General features: G+C 34.9%; 3 protein-coding genes across 30 annotated transcripts in view; 1 reads left to right on the forward strand and 2 right to left on the reverse strand.

Annotated features, from left to right (window-relative positions):
* The window catches only part of lonrf1 (LON peptidase N-terminal domain and ring finger 1), a 203,374-nt gene that overhangs the window by 128,675 nt on the left and 54,591 nt on the right, over positions 1-20,108 (forward strand). The gene's annotated exons all lie outside the window — the stretch shown is intronic.
* On the reverse strand, positions 4,241-18,281 carry b3gnt3.4 (UDP-GlcNAc:betaGal beta-1,3-N-acetylglucosaminyltransferase 3, tandem duplicate 4). 21 transcript variants are annotated; one of them, XM_087263527.1, is made up of 5 exons: positions 18,118-18,281; positions 16,959-17,042; positions 16,576-16,708; positions 9,030-9,119; positions 4,241-5,846 (listed from the first exon to the last, which is right to left on the reverse strand). In XM_087263527.1, the coding sequence occupies exon 5, from the start codon at positions 5,836-5,838 to the stop codon at positions 4,678-4,680; it is 1,161 nt and encodes a 386-aa protein (XP_087119653.1). In that variant the 5' UTR covers positions 5,839-5,846; positions 9,030-9,119; positions 16,576-16,708; positions 16,959-17,042; positions 18,118-18,281; the 3' UTR covers positions 4,241-4,677.
* Positions 16,921-20,108, reverse strand: part of LOC100536757 (low-density lipoprotein receptor) — a 34,885-nt gene continuing 31,697 nt past the window's right edge. For 2 of the 4 annotated variants that reach the window (XR_015497638.1, XR_015497637.1), the window contains exons 12-13: positions 18,118-18,376; positions 16,921-17,042 (exon numbers count right to left, since the gene is read on the reverse strand). Coding sequence is in view for 2 of the 4 variants with exons in the window: in XM_087264369.1 (XP_087120495.1) it covers positions 18,350-18,376 (27 nt within the window). In the remaining 2 variants the exon portion in view is untranslated. Of the gene's footprint in view, positions 17,043-17,116; positions 18,377-20,108 lie in introns of those variants that run through there. The other 2 variants (XM_087264369.1, XM_087264368.1) reach the window with 1 other exon arrangement.

A 20,108-nucleotide genomic window follows, 5' to 3' on the forward strand; every position in this document is an offset into this window, starting at 1 on the left:
GGAGTAGTTGGTGGTTCATTCCACTGTGGCGATCACTGATAAATAAGGGACTAAGCCAAAGGAAAATGAATGAATAAATCTTTCTCCTACAATTTAACATGCATATTTTTGTGTAAAACACATTAATTTGTAGTAGCACAGACAGCGAAACTGACAGGATTAATCTTGTTAGCCTGCTTTAAAGCAGGTTAGCTGCAAAAAATAAATCTACATAATTTCATAATGATAATATTATAATTATAATACATAATAATAACTGAGTCAAGGTTAAATTAATCCGGAATAGCTTGAAAAACTTAGCTTGATAACTTATCCTCATTTTGTGCAATACCCAACAGGTTTTATCTGCATCACTGATTCTGCTACCAATCCCGTGGTCTGTTTTTTACTGCCATGAATGTGCACTTATCCTGGCTATCTACACCAGGCTTGACATAGCAGCACATTCTCATCCTAGATTAGTAAATGTGCAGTGGGCTAGGCTATGATGCACTGATGAAACTGGTCAAATTTGGCATTTTTTTTTTATCCTGCCTTTCATAACTCTACTTTTGTGCTTACCTCCGCCCTCAGTCTCTGTGTCAAACTGAAGACGATGTTACATTCTGGATGTTATCACATTAGAATCGCTCTTTGTTTTACAGTTTTTTTTCTTTGTCATTGTTACTACATTTAGATGAAACTTTTATATATATATATATATATATATATATATATATATATATATATATATATATATATATATATATATATATATAATTTTGTGCAAAATTAATGTAAATAGAGATGTAGTTCGGAGAAAGACGACTGTGACTGTTGGATCACGTCTGAACCAAAGATTTACAATTCAAACAAGAGCAAGCCGTAATGCACGGGGAACTTAGCACAATAAAAGAGGTACTACATCCAAACACCAGATAATGACTGACCTTCAACAACAGAAACACACAGGTTTATATACAGGGAGAATAAAGGGTTAAACAATGGGATGGTGAACACAAATCACAGGGGAACTAACTGGGGTAACCATGGGGACTAAAGGAGAGCATAGGGTAAAGGAACTAAAATACAAAGTGGATATGAAACATGGGAACTTAACACTAGTCAACAAAACTACAAGAGAGACTCGTGAATATTTTGAGTGTATATTTGTTGCTTCCTTTTAGCATCTGTTAAAGCATCTTGGAGCTGGGAATTTTAGACTTAACAAGAAGACACTTTAGCTATTAAATTACTGTTTGTACTTGCAAGGAAGAAGCTGAAATTTGGACTGTGTAAATCCCCCGCTGTTATCTATCTGATTAAATAGCACACTGCATTATTTGCACATATTGTTACTGTCAGCTTCAAATGATTTGCATTAATGCCACACCCTGATAAATGATTTAGAGAAAGACCTTTGTTAAACTGAATACAATGAAAGAGAGATCATTCTGTTATCAGAACTCATATTATAATAGAACAATAAATCTACTTTCTTTGCTATTGATGTCTATTATTGTTTGTTTAGGTTCAATGAATAGATTTTCTTTTTGATGATGTCCTGTAACTTAACTGATGGAGGAATTCATGATTTGATCTAGTGAAAATCCTAAGGTTAAAAATAATCACATGACATTCATGTATGAAAGCTTTTGTTTAAGTGTTTTGATTAATGTTTCTTTATGTCTAGATAATCGATGAGCTCTGATTTTTGATTTCACTTTTACTTCAATGAAACACAATAAATGTATTATGGGTTTCTATTTAATTTCCATTTTAAAAATACATTCTTGTGTTTTTTCAGATAATGACAGATTATTCTGTAATCCATTGTAAAAAGTCAAATATACACTCACTGGCCAATTTATTAGGTACACTTGTCCAACTGCTCGTTAACACAAATTTCTAATCAGCCAATCACGTGGCAGCAACTCAACGCATTTAAGCATGTAGACATGGGCTGTTTCTCAATTCCAAGAACGCAGAGAACAGACTTGCGTTCTTGAGAAGACTGGTCTTGCCAGGTCACCACGGATGAATGAACTTGTGAGACCACAAGAACAGAACGCGTCCTCTGAGAAATGAGAAGCTGTGTTTTTTCCTGCTTTGCTTTGCTTTTTTTAATGGTAAATTATTCAATTACAGCATTCATACACAATTATTTTTTTTCCTTTTTAAAATATATACTATGTATAAAGACAAATATACAAAAATTACAAATATATGTTGCACAATTAAAGTAAAACAGATTTTATTATGAATTTCAGCAAATAAACACCCTTAATGGGTTTATTCCTTTATTAAGATTTTCATGGTGATGTTTATATTCACTGTTTCATTTAGGGAAACGTCTGAGGTAAATAAGTCATATCTCTAAACATTAATAATAAACCTATATAAAATGCTGCACTTCCCACCTCCAGTCATAATGACTTCTGGGAGTTGTAGAGCGAGTACGGTGCTCAAGTGTGCATCCATGCAACCTCGATTTCAAGAAGACATCTATGAAGATTCACGCATCTTTCATTCTTGCGGTCTAAAGAATTTGAAATGCACTTTGGCAGTTGATGATGAAGATACACGAGGACACAAGATCGCTGTAGAATGCATATTGAGAAACAGCCATAGTCAAGACAATCTGCTGTAGTTCAAACCAAGCATCAGAATAAGAAAGGTGATTTAAGTAACTTTGAATGTGGCATGGCTGTTTGTGTCAGACAGGCTGGTCAGAGTATTTCAGAAACTGCTGATATACTGGAATTTTCATGCACAACCATCTCTAGGGGTTACAAAGAATGGACTGAAAAAGAGAAATTATCCAGTGAGCGGCAGTTCTGTGTGCGCAAATGCCTTGTTGATGCCAGAGGTCAGAGAAAAATGGCCAGAGTGGTTCCAGCTGATATAAATGCAACAGTAACTCAAATAACCACTCGTTACAACTGAGGTATGCAGAAGAGCTACTCTGAATACACAATACGTCCAACCTTGAGGAGCGGAAGACCACACCGGGTGCCACTCTACACCAAAATTTGGACAATAGAAGATTGGAAAAATGTTGCCTAGTCTGAGGAGTCTCGATTTCTGCTGCGACATTCGGATGTTAGAGTTAGAATTCGGCATTAACAACATGAAAGCATGAATCCATACTGCCTTGTATCAACGGTTCAGGCTGGTGGTGGTGGTGTAATGGTGTGGGGGATATTTTCTTGGCACACTTTGGGCCCATTAGTACCAACTGAACATCGTGTGAACGCCACAGCCTTCCTGAGTATTGTTACTGACCATGTTTAATCCTTTGATGAAGACAGTGTACCCATCTTCTGATGGCTACTTCCAGCAAGATAACGCACCATGCCATTAAGCGCGACTCATCTCAGACTGGTTTCTTGAACATGACAATGAGTTCACTGTACTCAAATGGGCTCCACAGTCACTAGAACTCAATCCAATAGAACACCTTTGGAATGTGGTGAAACTGGAGATTTACATTATGGATGTGCAGCCGACAACTCTGCAGCAACTACGTGATGCTTTCATGTCGATATGGACCACAGTCTCTGAGGAATATTTTCTGTACCTTGTTGAATCTATGCCACGAAGGATTAAAGTGTTTCTGAAAGCAAAAGGGGTCCAACCTGATACTAGTAAGGTGTACCTAATAAAGTGACCAGTGAGTCTATAAATGTCTATAAATAAATCCCACAAAAAGAAAGAATAAAGTTGTGAAAAAACCCGCTATAAAAGAGACGTTTGCTTGGCTTATAAATGTAAGGTAGGTGCAATAACCAATAAGTTAATTTGTGCAAAGATAATCCTTCAGAACACCATATTTACCAGAATATTAAAAACAGGCATCAACAAAGCTTAACACAAACAAATAAACATGAATATTAAATTAGGAAAAAAACACTTTTACAGTTTACAAACATTTAACATTGGAAATCTGTACCACAGTACGAATATCCCCACATCCAACCTTTGAGATTCAAATGTGTTGTATAGTCTTCATATAACAAATTGACTTGATAAAAATCTTTAAGTTATAAAACATTAGTTCACTGATAATTCTACATATGGCACAGCTTGTTATGGGTGCAGGAGCTTTCTGTAAGTCCCTTAATCTGCATTTCATATTATAAGTAAGATAAAGACTCTCAACATACTTTATAACTTAAAAATACACACATTATTTAATTAATTTAATTTGTGATTTACGATTTAATTAGAATAAACTTGATGAACCCTTTCAATTCAGAAGGACTTGAATAATAAAAGACTTTAATTCAGTTTCTGTATGGAGCAGACAGTACCTTTCCAGTCATTTATTTTGCAGGTTGCAGTTGCAAATGTAACAACATTTTTAGAAATGTTCAGAGTAACAGTATTGTCTAAATACAATACACAGTAAATATAAACACTCAAAGACCCCCTCAACCCCCAGACAAAGTTAGAAAAAGCCCTGAAACAATGTTAAAGGTCACAGCTTTTGAACGTTAACTTTGATAGCTTTGTACCTTATTTCTGAGAGATTTTATACTGAATGCTCTCTTTGATTCTTCAAAACAATGAAGAATACAATAAATATTGCTGTGAATGAATCAACCACCCAGTTAAAGTGCAAAAGTCAACATTCATTAAAAAATCCTGATCATAATGAATCCAGCAAGCTATTATATTTCCCTTTGCAAAATGTCTTCACACACCCTGTTCTTTTGTTCTATTGACATTGGTCTTTCCGCATTTCAAATCTGGGTTTTGTATTTCATTCCACATCACAAAGATCATGTGTGGCAAAAATCTGTGGACTAAAATGATTTCTCTGTAATAACAAGGGTCAAATTTGTCGACATTTTCAGATGGAACACTCAGACCAGCAGTTCTTACGCCAAAATGGGATGTAGGTTTGAGGCCAGCCTTTTTCAGACACATTCCCATATAAACGTCATCAATGGGTAGCAGAATTACAGAGTGTGACATGCTGTAGATCGTTCTGGCTGTGAAGCCGGACAGTAGAAAGCCTCCTCCACCACAATACGGAGGATAACTCTCGGACTCCTGTATCTGAGCTGGGACATAGTATTTACTTAAAGGATTTCTTATAGGCCCTACATTCTGGATTAGGTGTCCAGCAAAGAGATGTCTCCTTCCATCATTGTCTTCTTGACCCTGAAGATACTCGATCATGTTAAACGTATTGGCAAAAATGTCATCGTCTCCATTTAAAAGGAATCTGGCGTTCGGGCACCTTCTGTACATCCACTCTAAGAAAAGGATCTGCTTCAGTGTGAGGTTGAAGAATGAATCATTGAAGTCCCATTGTAAAATGTCCTTGTTCTCATTGTTCTCCAGCTTCAGTAGCCTATTCAGCCTGCGTTTCTCAAAGCCACTTTGAGTTGTACCAATTATAAAGACTCGACGGATCCACACACCTTTGTGCAATCTCTCCTCAGCCCATGTTTTCCGCAGAACTTCTCTGCGATCGTAATTCTCCGGAGAACTCTTGATGACCAGCAGGAGGAAGACATCTGCAGAGTTTTGAGCTCCACCACACTTATCAGGCACATCGAGAATCATGGGAAAACTCTTACAGTGTCGGTAAAGCAGAAAGTCTTTGATATGATCTGGCAGAGTAGAGAATTCAGTAATATTATAAGCTGAGATATTCAGCTCACAACGTGTAGATAATGGCTGAGGAGTTTCAGTTCTGGGGAAATCTGTTAGGTCATGAAGTTTTTCATGCTTTTCTTTGCTCTTTTCTTTCACTTCTTCTTTAGAGTCATTTTTGTTTATGATAATGAGCAGGCACACAACACCTGTCAGAAATAATGCTAGAATGTCCACTGTTTTCTTTTTCATCTTTGCACCTGTTGATGAACAGAGACACACTTGATGATGTTGTTAGTCACAAAAACACTCAACACAGACATTTGTGCATTCTGCCCTAAATGATGCAGTATACTCACACACACAAACAAAATATACACTACTCATCTCTGTAATGTATGAATGAAATTTTATTGGTCATTTTACTGTTTGACATTTTTAAAGTCCCATGCCCACTATGTAATTTAATTTGCAAGGACTGAGTGCATGGTTTTTATTTGTTAAAATGGAATGTGTTCATGTGGAGCACAAAATAATAGTATTTTTATACACTACTGTTAGGAAAAGGAATATATTTTTATTATTTTTGTATCTTTTTATTTTCATCGGACAAATGTTGGTGTTGGTCATTTAGGGGTCATATATTAACTGAAGTTCTACTGTTGTGTGTGGGATGCTGTGCATACAAATTAGCATTTTTGCAGAAGTAGATAAATGCTGGTCCAAAATTTAATTAGGCTCTGCAGAAACTTCCTGTCTGAAGAAAAGTGTAAAAACTGAAAACAGAAAGTTTTATGCTTTTATTGTTGTGCAGAACATCCATATAGAAAAAGCGGACATATGTCTGGGGTGCGGCCAATGCAGGACTGGACAATGATTGACAAATCACGAATTTCCCTAAACTCCACCTGTAAATATCAGCTGCCTATATAAGTTGAAGTCAGGAAATGAAAACTGTTGCGCACCTCCTCCTTAATGTGACTTCTGCATTGCATTGAGGATAAAAGAATGCTGTGAATCAAATTATTCTTTTGTATCCAGTAAATTGTTAAGATTTTTGACATTGACAAACCTCTTATGACCTTTTTTCTTGAACACGCATGGAATTGATTGAATATTCCAACACTACCTGACAAAAGTCTTGTCGCCTATCCAAGGTTTAGGAAAAACAAATAATAACTTGCTTTCTAGTTGATCATTTGATATCAGAAATGGCTTATATAAGAGGCAATATTCTCTAGATTACGCTTATTTTAGCACAATAAAATATGATCATGCCTTGATTATTAATTACTTAATTAGGACAGTAAGGTTTGACTTTGCTTAGATAAAAGCCTTCTCACTTAACAGAGATAATGTACAGTATAGAATATAAAGTCGTGGTGCAGTGGAAAAAGAATATTGTCTATGACTCACATGAGCTTGGAGGACTGCATCTATGCATCTCTGCAATTACTTAAATAACTTATTAATAACATCATCTGGAACGGCAAAGGAAGCGTTCTTGCAGGACTCACGAGAGTTCATCAAGATTATTTTGGATTCATCTTCAATGCCTTCTCTCATCTAACCCCAGACATGCTCAATAATCTTCATGTCTGGTGATTGGGCTGGCTATCCTGGAGCACCTTGACCTTCTTTGCTTATGCAAGGACTTTGATGTGGAGGCTGAAGTATGAGAAGGAGCGCTATCCTGCTAAAGAATTTGCCCTCTCCCCTACTGAATGCGACACCAAACCATGATTTTTCCTTCTCCAAACTTTACTGATTTCTGTGAGAATTCTGGGTCCCTTTGGGTTTAAAATAGGATGCAGTTCAACAGATGATTTATCAGAAAAATCTACCTTCTGCCACTTTTCCAAATGATCAACTAGAATTCAAGTTATTATTTGTTGCTCTTACAACTGGGATTGACAACAAGAATTTTGTCAGGTGTACTTTTTACGCTGTTTATTATTAAATACTTTTAAGAGTATTTTTGTTGTCATTTATTCTTGTTTGAAATATCTATTTTGCATTTACAATTTTGTTATATACAGTTGAAGTCAAAAGTATTAGCAGTCTTGTGAATGTTAATTGAGAGACGTTTTTTACATCATGTTTAAAACACAATATTTGTAATAACTTATTTTTAATAACTAATTTCTTTTGTCTTTACTATGGTGAGAGCGCAAAATATATTTCCGCTTATATTGCAAGGTTCTAGTATTCAGCTTATTATCCATTTTAAAGATTTAACAAGGTTATTGTGTTAATTAGGCAAGTTAGGATAATTAGAAATGTCATTGGAACCCAGGAGTTTGTTTTGTAAACAATCAAAAAAATATGTTTATTAAGGAGGCTAATAATATTGACCTTAAAATTGTTTTAAAGATTTAAATAACTGCTGTTATTACAGCCAGACTAAAATAAATAAGATTTTCTCCAGAAATGAAATTGTCCTTGCTTGGTTAAGCATCTCTTCAATTAAAAAAAATTGTCATTTGAAAAAAATAAATAAACATTTGACAGAGGAGGGCTATTCATTTTGACCTCAACTGTATATATTCATTTTCTTATATTTATTGCTTAAAAATGGCTTGAGGAATATTGAAACTCAACACTGAGTTTATAGTGCATTTTACATTTCTGAAGATAAGCAATGTTTTCAGACATGCAAATTGAAATAAAGCATTCCTGTTTAAGCTTATCTCTGCTCATTGCTAATTTTAGTAGTGCTATTGTTTGTTTTCATCCAGTTGAAGAAGTAAGTAAATAGGCACACTGCCACTTTAGCTCTCAAAAACTAATTTAATATGACTAATTGTAATATCAAACTTGTTTCTGAGAGCTAAAGTGGCAGCATGCTGATTTTCTTATTTTTTCAATTGAGTCTGCCTTGATCTAGCACCTGCCTTTAAGTATCTTTTGAATGTGTGTACAGTGTTTTTCATGTTTTATACACTAAATGTTAACACGTTACAATAAGGTTCATTAGTTAATGCATTTACTAACACAAACTAATCATGAACAACACATCTACAGCATTTATTAATCATATATGAACATTTACTAATGCATTAATAACATCCGAGTCCATGCTTGTTAACATTAGTTAATGCACCATGAGTTAACATGAACTAACAATGAACTACTGTATTTTCATTAACTAACCTTAACTAACATGAACAAATACAGTAGTAGATGTATTATTCATTGTTTGTTCATGTTAGTAAATGCATTAATTAACATTACCTAATGAACCTTATTGTAAAGTTTGATCCACTAAATATATTATTATTGTTATTATTATTATTATTATTATTATTATTATTATTGTCCCATTTATGAGAAAACTAAAGCACACTCTTAGAAATACAAATGTAAAATCTGTTACTTGAGTGGTACTTTTTAATAGGAACAGTACACTTTTGTTTGCTTTAGGTACTATTATGTACAGGTACCTTTTAAAATATATACCCCAGTTTTGGTTCAGGCCAGGGCCAATCAGGGTCAATGGGAGGGCGGGTGTCTTGGCAGTAATCCTTGGCAAGCTGAATTTAAACAATGGCTTTCAGACCTGAAACAAAAGCAAATCAAATGCATGGTTGCATTATTTTATAGTTAAGTTATGGATCTCTGAAGTTAAGTTGATAAAATATGGTTCAAAACTTTCATTGGTTTATATTATTTCTTTATTATTATATCAGGGTGTCCGTGGGGTTGTAAAAGGTAGTAAATGAAATTTGCCAAAATTAAGGGCAATAAAAAGTATTAAAAAGTAATAAATATCATCTGACGAGGTATTAATTTTTCGGGCCCAGTATTTTTAGATCAATTTTTGATTTGTTTAAGTGCTGGCCTTTATTCTAAATTTTGCGTGGATTTACAGGGAGCTTTTGTGACTGCAGGAAATTATGTGGTGAATGTTGATCTGCCCGCCGAGATCAATCGAGTGTCTTCGGAGAAGGTGCCCAAATCTCGATGCGTAATTCACTGCGTGTTCAGTGAAAATGTCTGTTCAATGTAAAATCTGACACTTCACATTATCCCCAAACAAGCTCGCCTTTACTAAGTTTACACGGAAACTGTGGCTCATGACAAAGAACGGTATTGAGCGGGTGGTCATCGCGAGAATACTGCTCTGCCCCGGTCAGCTGATTCGCCTGCTTTTTTTTTCACAAACCCAGAAAAATGTAAATCGGCACAAAACAAGGCTGAGCATTAAAAATGACACAAACCGACACCAGAACTTTTAAAGGGTGGCAGAAATTAGACTTTCTTGTGTCCATTCTTTCTTAAGATGTATATTATTTTTCTATTTAATAACTGATGACTGCAGCTTTCAGCCTTGAATTGAATGATTTGTTATAATCTTTCGTTTGTTTTGTAGCATAAATATTACTTATTAAACTGACATGCATAAAAAAAACAATTGTGCAAAATAAATATTTCTCACTGCAATGCTTCATTTTTGTTATTTTTCATAAAGTAACAGTAAGACTTTTTATAGCAGATAACTCACATTAAAGGCAGCATGATAATGGGAAATGTAATTTATTAGTAGCATCACTGTTATCATCATCATCATCATTAATATTTTATAATTATTAGACATTCGTTTTGGAATTATTGCACAAATATTAATTTCATCACAGCATTAGTTGTTTCTGATTTTTGTTAGAGCTAATAAATGTTGTTTTCAAATACAATAAATCCCTTAATTTACAATATGCTATAGTGCTCGTTCATTTTTAGTGGGTGCTTCTACATTTTTTTTTTATGGTGCTTCTAAATATTTGAAGTTAGGAGCACCGGTGAATAAAGTTAATTTCGAGCCCTGACACACAGAATTTATGGACACATTTCAACATGATTGTCTAACCATGCTGAGAGTTCCGGGCTGAGAAACGTTTGTAATCGTGCCACTCCGTTCCATGCTCAGTGGAGAAACAACCATACCAAACTGTTCTTAGATAAGCGACTATTGACATTGATGACATAGATAACATTAAATTAAAAACTATGGACAAAGGCCCATTGTGGCACCTTGATTAATCCCTCTGCTTTACTTAAATGTAAATTATCTGTGATATGTTATTTCATTTGAAAAGATATTTCATTTACGCCACTACAGCTGCAGCTTGTGCAAGTTGTGCTGGTATAAAAAAAATTTTTGAAGGTATTAAAAAAGGTAGTAAAAAGTATTAAATTCAACTTAAGAAGTTCTGTATATACCCTGTATATGAAAATATGGCCACTAAAGAGAAACCTGTTGATTTGTGATGCTAAAAGACTCAGTGCATATCAGCCATTTATATTAAAGGAATCTGAAATGGGTGCTTGTTGTCTGAGTTTGGCCTTTTAAAAAAAGCTTTTTGCCACTCTTCCTCTGTTATATCAGTATAGAGGTCAGACCAACAAACATAAAGTCTGTCAATTAATGACTTTTTTGATTTGTTCACCAACTGTTTATAACAGGCGTCACCAATCTCAATCCTGGAAGGCCGGTGTCCCTGCAAGGTTTAGCTCAAACTTGCCTCAACACACCTGTCTGGGTGTTTCAAGTATACCTAGTAAGACCTTGATTAGCTTTATCAGGTGTTTGATTAGGGTTGGAGCTAAATTCTGCAGGACACCGGCCCTTCAGGAACAAGTTTGGTGATCACTGGTTTATAAAAAACAGATACCTGGCCTCAACCTTTTAAACAGTTAAGTGTTACAAGTCTACTTCTAGACAGGAGGTTAAGGAGCTGGCTGTGTGGTTTAGTCACAACAACCTGGAGCTCAACACGCTCAAAACAATGGAGATGATAGTGGACTTCTGGAGAAACCCCCTTGCTCTCACCCTACTAAGCATCATGGAGAGCATTGAGGCAGGAGTGGAGTCATTCAGGTTCCTTGGCACCACCAGCTTTTAAGACCTGAAGTGGGACACTTACATTGACTGCATTGTCAAAAAAGCTCAATAGAGGCTGTACTTCCTTAGTCAGCTGCCAACCTTATAAGGGAGCTGCTGAAACCGTTCTACACTTCCATCATTGAATCAGTCAGCTGCACGACATTAATTGTTTGGTTTAGATCAGCTACCACGTCTAACCTCCGAAGACTACAGTGGATAGTTCGGACTGCTGAGCGAATCACTGGTACAACCCTTCCTACTCTCCAACAATTGTACTTATCCAGAGCGAGCTGAAGGGCTGCCAAAATCACTCCGGACCCCTCACACCCACAACACTGCCTCTTTGAACTTTTACCTTCTGATCAATTCTGCAGAGCACTGTGCACCAGAACAGCCCGACACAGAAACAGTTTCTTCCCTCAGCCAATCCATCTCATAAACACTTTATGATAGTAATTGTGAAAATAATTACTACTTTTTACACACATATACACTTATTTATTAAACAGCATACTTTACATGCCAATTTGCGCATAACAGCTGCATATATTACATTGTATATAGTAATATACCTGTACATACACTTGTCAATTTGTATATTTGCAGTCACTATTCACTTCTATTTTTAAAATATATTTATTATCAGTTTTTTTTTTTGTTTGTTTGTTTTGTCTCTGTCATTCTGTTTCACTGTAAAAGCTCTGTCCAAAAACAAATTGCTTATATGTGTGAACATACCTGGCGATAAAGCTCTTTCTGATCACGGTCATGTTCTCTATCGTGTTTAGTGTTGGTCAACTGTGGTAGCATCTTTTAATTAGGAAACAAATATTTTATTATTATTATTATTACTTTTATTTTTTGTTCTTTTATTGATAATCTTTGTATGTTCCTTCCTAATATGTGTTTATTGCTGTTTTTACTGTTTTATGCTCATATCATGTGTTTATTTTCTCTCTGTAAAGCACTTGTGGCAGTTGGAAACGTGCTATATAAATAAACAGAACTTGAACTTGATTCTAATATTCTCCACAATAATAAGAGGAGGTTAAGCCAAGCATTGATCATAGGGATCAGACAGCTTGCTAATAACTTCAGTTGACCAAACCTATAATGGCTCTACCAGGATAAAAATTTTCATTATCAAAAACTGGTGAGAAATGCGAGAGTTGTTTTAATCCACCTTAGAGCCTCAAACCAAACTGCTATAGTATTTCTGATAAATGAATTTGTAGTCTAATGTATTCACTTTCTTTAGTATCGGCTGTATACAAATATAAATTCAATGCCTTTCAAATTTAGTTGGCCTCTACAGAAATACAGGTGGGTGTTACACTTACTCAAAATAGAACATTGCCCCTGGCGGCCCAGTGATACCATTTTAAGTTTGGTAGGTTTAACTCCGCTCTCCTATAAGGCAAATATAGCAAGGACAGCCTGATAAGTGGGTGTTTGTTTTTTTCCAGATGAAGTTGGTAAATATTTTTCTTTTCATTAGAGGGATATGAAAAGAATATATAGAGCAATTGCAAATGTCAAAAGTTTTCACCAAAATAGTGAACTGTTTCTTCATTTTTTGTGTAAGCTTGTATTTTACAGTACTTTCAAAATACTCAAAAACTATCTCTGCAATGTTTTCACACAACTGTATTTGATTTACTCTATCACATCTATAATGTCACATCCAAAATATCCATAGCATTGTTTCTTTTGGATTGTGCAGTTTAATTGACAGAATTACAACAAATTATGTTGTGAATTCACTAACTTTTTAGTGAACTATAGTGTTTAGTTAACTATAACACGTTTATTTTCCTCATTTCAAATCTAAAAAAGGTTTACAGTTTGATATTTTTCTGATCCCATAACTTTGTGGTTAGTTGTTTTGTAAAATATAAACATATGTTTCAATATAATGTTAACGTTTACTTTCTTTGTGAATTTATGTTTTGGATTTTTACTCCAAATGTGACATCCAAAACAATGGAATTGCTCTATAACAATTTGGGTTAATATTAACAAGACCACTCAAAGAGAGTTTTGTCCATCTACATATTCAACAAACCTCTTACAGTTTCTGATATAGACCTGTAATAACAATTTTATTTAGAGTTGGTGTAATTTTGATCCCAAGATGAGTAAAACCATCCTGTGAAACAATAAAGGGTGCCTAAACTGAGGGAAGTATTTCTGCTTTATGGAGGAATAACAATACATATTTAGAATTATTGATTTATACCCTGAGAATTCACTTAACATTTCAATCAAATTTAAAACAGCAGGGATAGACTGTTTTAGATTGGTGTGAAATATATTTATATCTATTCCTTTTTTATTTCTTTTTTTGTGGGGGAGGTGGGGTGGGGCTAAAAAAAATTGACAATAGGTTATCAAAATAAATATACTTTTTTTTTTGTACGAACTAACTTTATTATTGAATCTGCCTGTGATTTGTCCATCTACAGATTGTGAACTGTCAAAAAATAAGACAAAGGAGCTCATAAAGGGGCCAAATTCTGGACTTTGTAGGGGGATAGGTCTTTCAAACCCTCCTGGCTATTTGCCTACATATGACATGCAATGTTCTAAAGAGCCAAATGTGAATGTACACTCTTAGTTAATACTATAGGTCTACGTTAATAGACAATTTATACATTAGCACACACAATTAACTAATTACAATCTATTGATTACTTAATCTATGATTCAGAAGGATATTATGGTTTAGTTCTGCATAAGTCACACGTCTGTGCTTAGTTAAGCATTATTTAATGTATATTACTTCCAAGATATTCTATAGTTTTACCGACAGTTGTTACATTTATTGTTCATGCATTGTCATAGTAAACTTTGAGTGTTCAGCTGAATAAAATTTGTTGATAAAGAATTAATCATTTTGATCGAACATGAATATGTCTATGATAAACATTAGGATAACGTCAAGAGAACTGTGCAAAATAGCTATGAACAGGTTTATTTAGCTGCGTAAAACCGATTTGAATTTGCTTAGTAGATAAATTAATTAACCATTTGCCCCGAAAATGCATTTTGTATAGTAATTATTTTCTCACATCGTATACATACTGATTAAATAATAATTTAACTGCTTTGTTTCAGATCGACTGACAGCAAAAGGAGAAGTTAAGCAAAAAAAGTGCAGTTTGACGTCAAATTTTGTTTAAACTTACATTTGATTTAAGATTGTATCAGAAGAGATATCTGCTGATGGTCTCTCAAGCTTTACATCAAATAATTAGATGTTTACTTTATCATTATATAATGACCGAATTAGCTCTAAACTCTCTAACCCGTTATGTTCGACAACCAATACACGCAAGAATCATGTAAAACATTTTATATCGCAAAACTTTCATTGTGTTGCCACATTGACAAATTTTATTTTTAAAGAGCAGTCGTAAACGAAACATAATTTAAACCCATTTTTTGCTATTTTCATCTTACCTTTGGCTCAAAATAAATCAAAGTAATCTGCTGTGTAATTTAACGTAAATGCCAAAACGAAGCAGAAAGAAAGCATTTACCTTACCTGACTGTTAACTCGCTTCATGGGCTAACGTCGACACAAATATTGATTCTGTTAATGTGGAAATGAGCTACAGCGACCATATGCGCCCTGCTGATAACAGCTCCAACTCCTTCCTCTAATGACTCGCTGTGGTGCAGATCTCAAAGGAAACCGAAAACTTATGACTTAAGTTTCAAAACCTGACGTGCATATTCGTCACCATAACGTATCTCTAATTTGCGTAACATTTAACGAGGCTCACAAAATTATTTCTTTTAAACCCCTTTGCAATGCAGTTTATATCTCTACTAAATCTAATACTAATTCTATGTGATTTTGTTCTATGGAGGTTTTATATTCTATGAGGATTTTTCCAATAAAACATAACTGCTGTGCATCAAGTGTAATATAGAACACTTTAAGCACAGTATAATAAAACATACACATATTTGCCAAGGGACAGTACAACATAATCCGCAATAAAGTGATTTTACAGAGTGTATAACCTCACTGTGTCAGCATCTTATGTTGGTTCTAGGACAATTCTGTTGACTTTTTGAAATGTGTTTCATCTAATGTCTAAAAGGGAGGATGGCTTTAGATTAAATGAATAAGGACTTGAAACAGGACATGTAGTGAAAAGAAAAACAGCTGAAACTACCAGGTAATGGAAGTTGTTTAAACTGAAGGTCAATAGAGAAACCCTTAATATACAGCTACACTGTTGTTGTGTCACTTGCCTACAAATCCAATGGGTTTGCTTTACATTATGGAGTGACTATATATTTAATCAAAGGTTTCAGGGCAGAAAAGGCACAACTGACACGATTGTTAACAGTGTGGTATGACACAAAAAGTGCAACTATATGTTGGTTAATATGGTGAAGTCTTCAAAAGTTACCACCAAACATCCGCTCACAAGAGCACTTTCATTTTAAGCATTGTGTCAAATGTGATACCATTTTGTCATCTGACATTTTAATCAAAGTACAGTTTTACTCATACACAAAACTGATACTGAGGAGAGAATAAACTGTTGAATAAAGTCTTCATTTTTATTTTGTGCATGCGCGCACAAATGCATCCCTGTAGCTTGATAAACTTCTAACTGAAACACTTAAGGCATGTAGTCTCTCTTGACTTCTGTATTTTTTTTCTCAAAATGTATTAAAGGTTTCAACTTAGGTGGAGGAGTTAAAGTATTTTGGGGTTTTGTTTTCGAGTGATGGGAGGATGGAACGTGAGATTGACAGGCGGATCGTTGCAGCGGCAGCAGTAATGCGGTTGATATACCGCTCCGTCTTGGTGAAGAAGGAGCTGAGCTGAAAGGCAAAGCTCTTGATTATCAGTCAATCTACGTTCCTACTCCCTCTGAGCTTTTGGGTTTTGAATGAAATGACAAGATTTCGGTTACAAACGGCCGAAATGAGTTTACTTCACAGGGTGGCAGGACGCATTTTTATAGATAGGTGAGGAGCTGTCACCCGGGAGGAACTCAGAGGAGAGATGCTGCTCCTCCACATTGAGAGAAGTCAGTTGAGATGGCTCAGGCATCTTTTTCAGATGCCTCCTGGGCACCTACCTATGGAAGGTGTTCCAGGCATGTCCCACCGGGAGGAGGCCTCAGGGAAGACCCAGGACAAGCTGGAGAAACTATGTCTCTCGGCTGGCCTGGGAAAGCCTCGGGATCCCCCCGGAGGGGCTGGAGGAAGTGTCTGGGGACAGGGAAGTCTGGGGCTCTTCTCCTAATGCACAGTATTAGAGAGAACACAGTTTTAAATGTGTCAAACTACTGATATGTCATTTGCTCACACATTCACGGTTCTTTATGGCAGATGGCACATATAACGTAGCTTTTACTGACTTTCATTTCAAATTACCTTGTGACTCACATCCTATTTTTCCAGTGACCCAGCATCAATTACTGTTGGAATTTGAACTTTATCATCATTTATTCATTCTTACTCTATTTATGGATCGCTAAATCCTTTAACTCTAAAGATGTCAGGTTGCCTTTTTTTCTCCAATAGAGTCAAGGTTGCTGAAGCTCTTAAAAAAAAGGGGGGAAAAAAACATAAATGTACACAAGAAAAACTAATTATATGATAATAAAAAAAAAAGAATTATTATGAAACCCATATTTTATTTCTTCGAGTCCAACATATCACCATGCCACAGGTCATAAAAATGATTCAAAAAACAATCTTTTAAACCAAACCTGTACCAAAGAAGATAAAAACCCTGTTTTAAAGCTAACCGATTTCCGGGAAAATAAATAGCCATTCTTTTTGTCCTCACATAATAAATATAACACAACCACTTCTGTGGTCATTTCCAGCATCAGTAAATTTCTAAATAAAATACATGGTCTCAATGGACACATTACACACATTCAAAGACAGATTGGTCAACTTGTGCGTCTATAAATTCAACAGTGATGGACAGTAGTCACTTTGTTACTGATTACAGCAGCATAAACTAAACAGGACAACACCTTGAAACAAGTTCAGAACTCATAAACTTATTGAGTAAGGATGTGGTCTGTTAATTATTGACAGAATACTGTTTCTGATTTTTTTACTGCTGTATGTCCAGTGTAATGCATAACGGCAGAAAATTTACACTAAAATGCCCGTAAATGAGGAGTTTTCCATATTTTGTCATTCGAATTTTGTGTTTTCCCCCATTTATTTATGCGTTTGAATTGCATTATGTGATCTTGATCTGTCTTAACCTAAAAAGTGACCTTTATTAACATTTTTAATAGTTTAAAGTAATATATTGTAAGGGTTGGTGTGTTGTATATTACAGTACAAAAACATTGTTTTAAACTGCACTAAATTTTGTTATTTTACAGACTTGTATATTATTTCGTATACATTATACTATTTAAAACCACTAAAATGTCACCAAAAAGTCACTCTGTTAAACTGTAGAGTTGAATTTTCAACATAAAAAGTGGACAGAGCAGAGATCAAGATCCCATAATGCAATTCACAAACCTAAATCAGATATTTTTTACAATGTGCAGAGATAGATAGAAGGACACGACATACAGTCATACGCCAATTATTCAGAAAGTAAATAATATCAATAATAGTCAAACAATAGCATATATATTTACCAGACAAACAGGTTTCACTGAGTGCAAATTCAGTTCGACTGTTGTTCTGTGCAATAATCGATCATTATTAGGCATTTGGTAGATATTTAAGAGCATGTTTGGGGCATCCAAGCAGGAAATTTCAGTTTCTGCTTGTGCTTTTTGTGTCCTGGTCCACACGTGACAGGAAATGTGGGCTGTGAAATCCACCACAGGATGGGTGCAGTTTCCCCACAGGAAAATGGTGTCTTTCTCATTGTGTAGAATTTGAAGAGAGGGTCTGCAAGAAAGACAAAGCAGGTCAACATTTAGATCAATCTAATCCCCCACAAAACAAAGAGAGCAGGCCAAAACAAAGAATACAATACTTGATATTCTGATGAGGAAACTCCCCAAGAATGGTCTTTAATGAGCTTTTGTCTTCATCCCCCCCAAAAAAACAGGCGCATGGCTCTTGATGGCACCAGAAAAGGTCCAACAAAAGCTACATAAATTTAGGTGCTAAACATTGAGGATTCTTTTGTTTTATCTGGCCTTTTAAAGAGATTTGTCAAACTATTAATGTGAGAATCTATAACAAGAATTTCCTACAAATCTTCTCTGTCTATCTCTCTATTGCCAGGAATTCTTAATTTTTTTTTAAAGTTGTGGTTTCCATTTCATGCTCCTGCTATCTTTCTCAGCAGAAATTCAGAATTATTTTTAAGTTGTATTTTGGATTTTAAGCCAATTTTTATTGTCTCTCTCTCTATCTTGCCAAGAATTCAGAATTATCTTTAAGTTGTGTTTTGGATTTTACGCCAATTTTCACTGTCTCTCTCTCTGTCTTGCCAAGAATTCAGAATTATTTTTAAGTTGTGTTTTGGATTTTATGCAGATTTTTCTGTCTCTCTCTCTCTCTTGCCAAGAATTCAGAATTATTTTTAAGTTGTGTTTTGGATTTCATGCTGATCTTTTCTGTTTATCTCTCTCCTGGCAGAAATTGAGAATTATTTTTACAATTTTTTACATTATGTTTTGGATTTTATGCAATCTTCTCTGTCTATTTCTCTCTTGGCAGAAATTCAGAATAATTTTAAGTTGTGTCAGGATTGTGTACCAATCTTTTGCCTGGGAAAAAAAAGGTTAAGTTTAGATTAAGTCTGGATTCTCCTTAAATCATTAGCAGATCAGCTGTTTAATCATAACTTGAAAAGTCACTTCAATTTGAAGTCAAATTAAATTATACATGACTGAGAACTGGAAAACAAAAGTAGTATAATATAGTGCTATTTTTTTTTAAGAAACTTTGGATAACACCTTTAACTTAAATGTTAAATCATCCTTCTAATGAATAAGCTAATAAAGTATAATTAAAGGTGCAGTAGGTGATCTTCCACAATGCTAACAGCTTAGCATAAATCATCACACTCCCTCCCCTGCCGTCTAGAGCCATGCCTCCTAAAACACGAGCACCGCAAAAGAACCCTCTCTCATCTGGCAGCGAGCAAGCCAAGCTGACATGCTATTTCAAAGCATATATTTAGAGTTGCATGGTAAACAACATAGGGAGAGACTAGGTGGAATAGCGCTATTTACTTGTGTTTTGTTGTTAAACTAATTAAAATCTACATCATCGATGCGGTAAAAGGTCCGTTATAAAACTGAAAATAGTTTTATCAATCTTTCATTGAAAGATTTTAGTAGCTGAACAACACTTCTGTAAAGATATAACCCATTTATAACAACAACATCTAACTTTACATCAGCTTTGCGTGAAGCTAAAACTGTTTTAAAACAGAACATTACCTGTCTAAGAGAAATCCTTCAGACATGGTGTCATCCTTTCTCCAACGTGCAAAGGTAACTCTAATATTGAGTCAGGTTTTTAAAAAGTTTTGATTCAGCATGATTTTACCGATTGTGGGCTACTTATCGGGAATTATGAGAGATGTCGGTCCGACTCTATATAATTGGATGAACATTTTTTTGTTTATTGCCTTACCCAAAATATATAAATAAATACATTTAGA

This window comes from Danio rerio, chromosome 8, assembly GCF_052040795.2.
Source record: "Danio rerio strain M-AB ecotype USA chromosome 8, GRCz13ab, whole genome shotgun sequence".
Lineage (NCBI taxonomy): Eukaryota > Metazoa > Chordata > Actinopteri > Cypriniformes > Danionidae > Danio > Danio rerio.

Coding starts and splice junctions, on each gene's coding strand:
- b3gnt3.4 (XM_087263535.1), bottom strand. CDS start 5,838: ATGAAAAAGAAAACAGTGGACATTCTAGCATTATTTCTGACAGGTGTT.